Source organism: Gymnogyps californianus, chromosome 5, assembly GCF_018139145.2.
Source record: "Gymnogyps californianus isolate 813 chromosome 5, ASM1813914v2, whole genome shotgun sequence".
In the NCBI taxonomy this organism is placed as follows: Eukaryota; Metazoa; Chordata; class Aves; order Accipitriformes; family Cathartidae; genus Gymnogyps; species Gymnogyps californianus.
Window position 1 is genome coordinate 46,626,155 of NC_059475.1, and position 6,726 is coordinate 46,632,880.

The 6,726-nt window shown below is 56.5% G+C and overlaps 1 protein-coding gene across 1 annotated transcript; it reads right to left on the minus strand.

Moving 5' to 3' along the window:
- Window positions 1-218: 218 nt before the first annotated feature.
- NGB (neuroglobin) lies at window positions 219-4,993 on the minus strand. The gene is made up of 4 exons (XM_050897171.1): window positions 4,868-4,993; window positions 3,319-3,430; window positions 1,629-1,748; window positions 219-438 (listed from the first exon to the last, which is right to left on the minus strand). Exons 1-4 carry the CDS (start codon window positions 4,972-4,974, stop codon window positions 292-294), a joined length of 486 nt encoding a protein of 161 aa, XP_050753128.1. The 5' UTR covers window positions 4,975-4,993; the 3' UTR covers window positions 219-291.
- Window positions 4,994-6,726: the final 1,733 nt, after the last annotated feature.

Below are 6,726 nucleotides of genomic sequence, written 5' to 3' on the forward strand. Positions count from 1 at the left end.
TGCTCCAGCTAGCCCAAAGGAACGTGGGGCAGGGCGGCGTACCTGTGCTGCGGCACTCCTAGGCTTCACTGCAGAGATGTACCCTGCCAGCCCTCAGCAAAGGCAGAGATGTAGTCGTGTTGAAGCAAGGCGGAACCACTGGGAGAGCCCCAAAGCACGCGTGACTGGAGGAGACAGTGATGGGCTGGTGCACAGAGAAAGACAAAGGTGGAGAGAGGCAGAGAGCATGGTGTGAGCGCTCCCCCTGCCCAGGACCACTGCGTGGTCAAGGATGGGGATGGCTGGCAGGATCTAGTCCCCTTCTGGAAGGGTCTCCCAGCCACGTCGCATGGCTTTCACCACAGCACTGTAGAGTTTGCTCCAAGCCTCCCGCACGTCTGGGCTGAAGGCAGTGCCAAGGCATTTCTCCAGCATGTACAGCAAGGACTCGCCGACGGTCTGCAAACCAAACAGCGAGGCGTCAAGCTCAGCACCGAGGGATGACACACAGCCCCTTCTCTCGCTTCACCGCCTTTTTGGACTTCTCCCATTGCAGGACACCTGCTCCTCGTCTACCAGCGGGGCCAGGCCACCCCATCCCTGGCTGCTCAGAGGGGGCCCAGAGCCATCCCACGCCATCCCCTTCCCCTGCTCTATGCTGGCCCTCACCCCACACCCCACACCCTGGGTGAGTGGGGAGTGCAGGCAGGGAGCAAGGGCTGACACTGCACATGTATCATGAGGGGAGAGGTACACGTCCATCCTCCATGGCTCCCAGATGCGGGTAGCCAGCCCCGTCCCCTGGCATAGCAGTGGATCAGCAGAGCTGAGCAATGCCCTGATGCCAGGAGAGTGGGTCAGACCCCAGGCTGGATGCTCAGGGCCTGCCTTGCCGCCTCTCAGGCCTCTCCACAGGGCACTGCCCCTCTCGGAGCTGCAAGCAACCCCATCCAGGAGCACCCACACACTGTGCGCAGGGCTGGTGGGAATCACTACCCCAAGCAAAGGGGATCCTGCTCCCTCTGAAGAGGACCAAAGCTAGCAGTATCAGGAGGGAGCCATGTGTTGGTTAGAAACCTTTCCTTCAACCTGCCCTTCCCCACTATGTTATCCAGCATTTCTGTCCATGCTTGATGGCAGGAGAGGAGTAAACAAGGGTTTAATATGGAGGATGCTCCTGTCTTACTGCCATGGAGGAAGCAGGGGCTGACGTGCAGCAATCCCATCCCAGTGCAGACACAAAGAGAGGTGGATGCTCCCTTTCCCAGGTGCAGTGAGGTTTGCCCAGAGCATTTGATGCAGAGATCCAGAGGCTAGGGCAAAGGCTGAGCCCGTAGCCCTGTGTCGCAGGAGAGACTGCAGTGCCCCAAACCGTGGTCCTCTTCAAACAGGGGAAACGCCTTGCTCCTCTCTGTCCTTTCTCCCTGGGCTTACTGAGGGAGGGCAGAAAATGAGGGGAGCTCAAGGTTTTCCCTGATCCAGCCAACATCACTACGCAGGTATCAGCAGCTCGGGGGCTGCCCTGAGCCACCAGCTTTCTCTCCAGCCAGCTGAACCCAGCAGGTGGGCGCAGAGGGATGGGGACAGCCAAGGGCTGCAGGCGGGGCTGCACAAACACAGCTGCAGCGGGACAAGAGAGGATGCCTCACCGAGAAAGACTCGACCTTCACACCGACTGCCTGGTGCTTCTTGCCAAGGTTGCAGAGATACTCTTCCAGGCAGGACAAGTTCTCCAGGTGGCTCACAGCGGCATCGATCACCAGCATCACCTGCAGGAGCACAGACGCAGAACGGCATTAACACCAAGGGTCTGCTGCCCTCCCAGAAGAACAAAGAGTCTGACTCCTCTACTTCACCTTTCTCAGCCTGACCACCTTCCAGTCCAGCAGATGCCCTCTGAGCTTTCCTTTGCTCTACTGCGATCCATGTGTCACATCAGTGAGGCATGCTGGCAGCAGCACACACTGCATCCTTTCATGGGACACTGCCAGAGGTGCCACACCAAGCAGCACTGCTGACCTCCCTGTCTCAGTGGGAGTAAACAGCCCTATAGCAGAGCCTTAGTTATGGGCTAAGATCTAATGCTGATGCAGTCGTTACAGCTCTTAGGACCCCAGGACAACTGCAGTGGAGCCTTGGAAGTTGCCAGGACTAGAGTTTCCAACTAGAAGTTGCCAAGATGGTGCAATTATGAATAAGGCAACTCCAATTCTAAGATCAGCCAAGGTATTTTGAGGAGATGGGGTGGATAGTACAGCCAAGAGACCTGGTCTGGTAAAGCACATACCACCGTGGTCTCCCAGGAGCATGAAGAGTCAAATAGAAACAGGACAGAGAAGGGTTAATGAGGGATGAAGGGAACAGACACACCAAATTAGAAGAAGAGATTAAAGCCAGGGCACGGTTAGCTTGGCAAAGCCAAGAGGTGATAGAGTTGTGCTCTATAATTTCAACAGGGAAATTATCTCCAACAAGAGCAAAAAGCTATTTCAGCTCAAGGCAATAATAGCAGAAGTAAAAATGGACTTAACTTTGCCAATAAACAGAGGCTGGAAAATAACAAAAAGCTTGCAGCTATCAGAGGAGTGCAGTCGTGAAACAGCCTCTTACGAGGAATAAAGACACGCAAGCGAGGCACCAAACTGGTTTAAAGATGGAGCCAGACAGTTTATGAAGGTATCTGCAAGCCAAGGCTGTGCTCTGCCCTGGCGTGGCCGCTCTTCAGGGCTCAGCAAAGGGTCTCTGCTGCACCGGGGGTAATTCTATCCATGCATGAGCTCCTCCAGATGACATCAGCATTGCTCCTCTCCCTATTTTGGGGGGAGGTGAATGCGTATTGCAGCACTCCCCCAGAGACTGTCCAAGAGATGCTGTGGGCCTTCTGGCTCTGCAGCCGCATCAACAGCCTCTCCACAGTAGTGGGTCCACCGGAGCCTGGCCCACTGCCCAGCTCTGTGCCACCTCCTGGTCAGCATGTGGCCAAGCAGAGGGCTTCAGTCTTTGTCTGGACAGAAGTGAGCTCACTGAGGCACTTCCACGGTAGAAGAAGGGGGCTTCCATCTTTCACAAGAGGCAATCCACTCTCAGATGAGGGCATGGAAATCAGCGTGGTGCTTCTTACCCACCACAACCCGCATCCTCATCCCCTCCCCACTGTTGTAGGGCACTTTGTCCTGGCAATAGCACCTCCTGCTAGCGTGAGTAACCCCCTGCAGTTACCATCTCAGGAGAAGACTTGCCATGTGTTCCCCAGTCAGACACCCCACAGTCCCAAGCCATTGCCTAAGGGCTTCCTCCTCCACCGAGGCTGCGTTCTGGCCCTGCCACAGCCCCTCTCACCTTCCTGATGTGATCCAGGAACTCGGGGGCAGAGAGGCACTCCTGAGGGCTGGCAAACTGCTTGCAATTGTACTGGAAAAGGGGCAACAGGTCAGGGTCCAAGTCAAACAACCTGCAACAGCAAGAGAGAAACCCCCATCTTCTCACTTCCTCAGCGTTGTTTAGAATCCTGCTCACCCCAGGAACAACCCCATCAGCAGCACATCCACAGCCCCCCTTCTGCCTCCCTTCCCACCTACTGATCCCTCCCCACCTGTAAAGAACCCAGAAGTTCTGAAAAGTCTTAGTTTGGGGCAATCTAGGTTACCTATAGTCCAAAAAGTCTCTTATTTCCCTAGCCCACAACCCCAGCTCTCAGATACATGTTTATGGCACCAGAGGACCAGTCCCAGCTTGCTGGAGTTCCTCCCAGCCTGGCCTTTCTCCCCAAAGTCTTGGTTGTCGTCTCAACTCTTCCCATTCCCACTTTATGACCCCCTTGAGCCGCAAAGCTCCCAAATCCGGGGAAGGCCTGCAAGCTCCAGCAGCCAGCTTTCCTACTTGAGCAACGGGAGCATGTACAAACTCATCTGATGCCCCACTCTCCCACACTATCACCAGCTCCCATTTTTCCCCCCCTCATCCTCCCTGCCAGTGTACGCCAGGCACATACGGGTCTCAGTAGCAGCCACCCAGGCAGATCTAACAGGCTGATGCTGTCCATGGAGGCCACAGCGAATTCAGGCAAGACGGTCTCTCTTCTCCTCATCCTGCACATCAAACTACTGCATCCTTCTCCCCTTCGCTAAAACTCCCAAACATTGCTGTCTCTGCTCGCAGCCCTGCTCTGCAAGGTTTGGCTCCCATCTGCCAAGCCCCACTCCGGAAGCTGGTCATCAACTCTCTGACCATCCTTTTAAAACGACTTTTCATAGATTTTTCCTTTTTCTGTTCCCATAATCGAGACATTAATCTGTTTAGGAGAGGCAAGGAGTTGGGTTTCAGCCGTTTCCCCCGGCACACCATTTCCTCTGCCCTGAGACTGAATCCCTCCCCAGCGGCCAGGTCTTTGCCTGGGTCTGCAGAGTGCCGTGTCAGGGACAATTAGGAGGTCCCTTCGATACACTCCGCAGAGTTGGGCGGACACGCAGCTCTCCAAACAGCAGAAGTAACGGTGACAAGGCGGGGGGATCAGTGGGCAGAAACGCACAAAACCTGCCCGCTGCCTCTCTCCCTCACCCTCCATCTCCCCGTAACAAAGTTCTGACTCGCGGAGGGTGGGAAAGGCCGGGAAGCAGCGCGGAGCGGACGGCCTTCCCCCCGCCGCTGCCCCACGGCAGCCGCGGCTTCGCGGTGGAGGGGCTTCAGCCCCGCGCCGCTCCCTCCGGACCGCCAGCCCCGGGGAGGGGAGCGAGGGCGAGGTAAGGGAGCCGGCCGGCAGCCATCCACAAGCGAAGGGAAGCGTTTCTCTCCAAGAAGCGGAGCCCGTCCATCCTCCCCGGGTCGGTCCGGCCGGGCGGCCGCGGCTGGGGTGCCGCTGGCCGCGTCCCGTCCCTGCCGCCCCGCTCACCTGCTGAAGAGGACGAGGCCGTGCTGCACGGGGCTGCCGCTCACCCGCTGCCAGCTCTCCCGGATCAGCGCTCGCTGCCTGCCAGACAGCAGCATCCCGCTCTCCATGGCGGGGGCGGGGGGACCTGCCCCTCGCCGCCCGAGGCGAGGCGCTGGCACCGCTCGCTCCGCGGGAGGGGGGGCTGCCGAGCGGCAGCCGCCCGCTCCTGGCTCCGCCGGGGTGGGAGGGGGGGCCGCCGCCGCCCCCGCCGCCGCTGCCCCCTCGCACCCCCGGGCGGGCGGCGCCGCGCTCACCTGGGGCTCCCGCCCCCGCGCCCCCCGCTGCGGCGGGCATCCGCCCTCCGCCCGCCGCCCCTGCCCTGCCCGCGGCGGGCTGCCGGCACCGCAGCTCCCCGGTGCCCCTCTCCTCCACCCGGGGCTTCCCCGACCGGCTCACTGGTCAGGAAGAGCTCACTTTATATTCCCTACTCAGGGGAAGGAAGGAAGAAAAAAAAAATTAAAAATAAAAATTAAAATCCCCAACCACCCCCGCAGGACTCGCAGCCGCGGGGCAGAGCAGAAAGTTCAGCTCATTCATGGTTGACATTTTCCGATCGGCCCGATTTCGCAAGTGAGGCAGCACGGCAGAGCAGTGCTAGCGAGGGGACCGCCGGGACCCCGCCGTCTTCGCTCGCCGTTCAGCACAGCTCCCTCCGGCCGTAACTTTGCTGTGGAGGTCCTCGGCGATGCTCCAGCACTACCGCATCCTCTTGCTCTTGGCCACTTCCACTGAGACTCAGGATGCCCCGCAGCCACCTGCTATCTCCACAGGCAGATGCAGTCTAGACACTGCAAGATACATGTTTAATTTAAGGCTAATTAAGCCAGCTGAACCAGGCAAAGTTGTTAATAACAGATCAGAAGACATGTCATCTTTGTCAAACATGTTCAGGACGCCCAGCTTCTCTTTATTGTTCAGACAAAGGGAAATGCTGCTTTTAATTTGGCCCCGGGATTTAGGCAGCACGGAGGAAACAAAGCAAGAAGGGGCAAGCGAGGTCTCAAGCAGCACAACAGAAACCAGGAAAGCCAGAGCAGTCATGCAAGCTAAGGTTTTCAGAAGGATGCGAGCAACACAAAAGCACAAACATTACTGAAACGATCACAGTCTGCTCTGAAATAACAATTGTACTGATCTTATTACAAGTTCTGGTTCTACACATCAGACTTATTTCTTGTAATTGGGAGAGAAGACAGCAGCCTCTGACCCAACCCAGGAGCACATTGACTCAGTGTAGGCAGAAAGGAGGCTCTTCTCGTTGGAGTACTGAAAATAATCCCTGGTAGGAGACAAGTTCAAAGGCACAATGCTACATCCCCAGCCCCAGCCTGTCTCCCAGGGGCCTTTCTCCTAAAGAGCCGGAGTGACAGCACTGACTGCAGTGACAGCAGGAAGCCACCGGAGACGTCTCTGCAAATGCCATAATAAATTACCTGTTTTCTCAGGCTTTTGAGACCTCGCATTCTCAGCGCAGACAAGACAAGATGCTGTATAGGAAAAGCTCCATATACATTAGAGAAAGCTGGAGAGCCCTGTCCTAAAGCTGGGCTCTTGAAGAGTCCAACAAACTCACAAAGAAATTGAACAGTCAGATGGGACTAAGGAGCCCCACAAATACAGATCCCTGGCTATTGAGCCAGAAAACAAATGATGTCCTAGGCATACTGTGTTTTGAACGCCATTGCTGGAAAAGACTTAATTAATGTCAAAGGTCCCAGGTCCTAGAAAGATGCAAGTAGCTTCTGTTAAAAATACAGCGTTTTAGCTTCCATGATAACTAAGAAAAGCCCGAAAAGTGTACAATCTCTACACATCTATAT

Excerpts from the sequence above, each read along its gene's own strand:
- NGB (XM_050897171.1), bottom strand. The coding sequence starts at position 4,974 with ATGGAGAGCGGGATGCTGCTGTCTGGCAGGCAGCGAGCGCTGATCCGG. Across the intron at positions 3,431-4,867 it reads GGCCTCGTCCTCTTCAGCAG|GTTGTTTGACTTGGACCCTG; the intron begins GTGAGCGGGGCG and ends TTGCTGTTGCAG. Across the intron at positions 439-1,628 it reads TGAAGGTCGAGTCTTTCTCG|ACCGTCGGCGAGTCCTTGCT; the intron begins GTGAGGCATCCT and ends TTTGGTTTGCAG.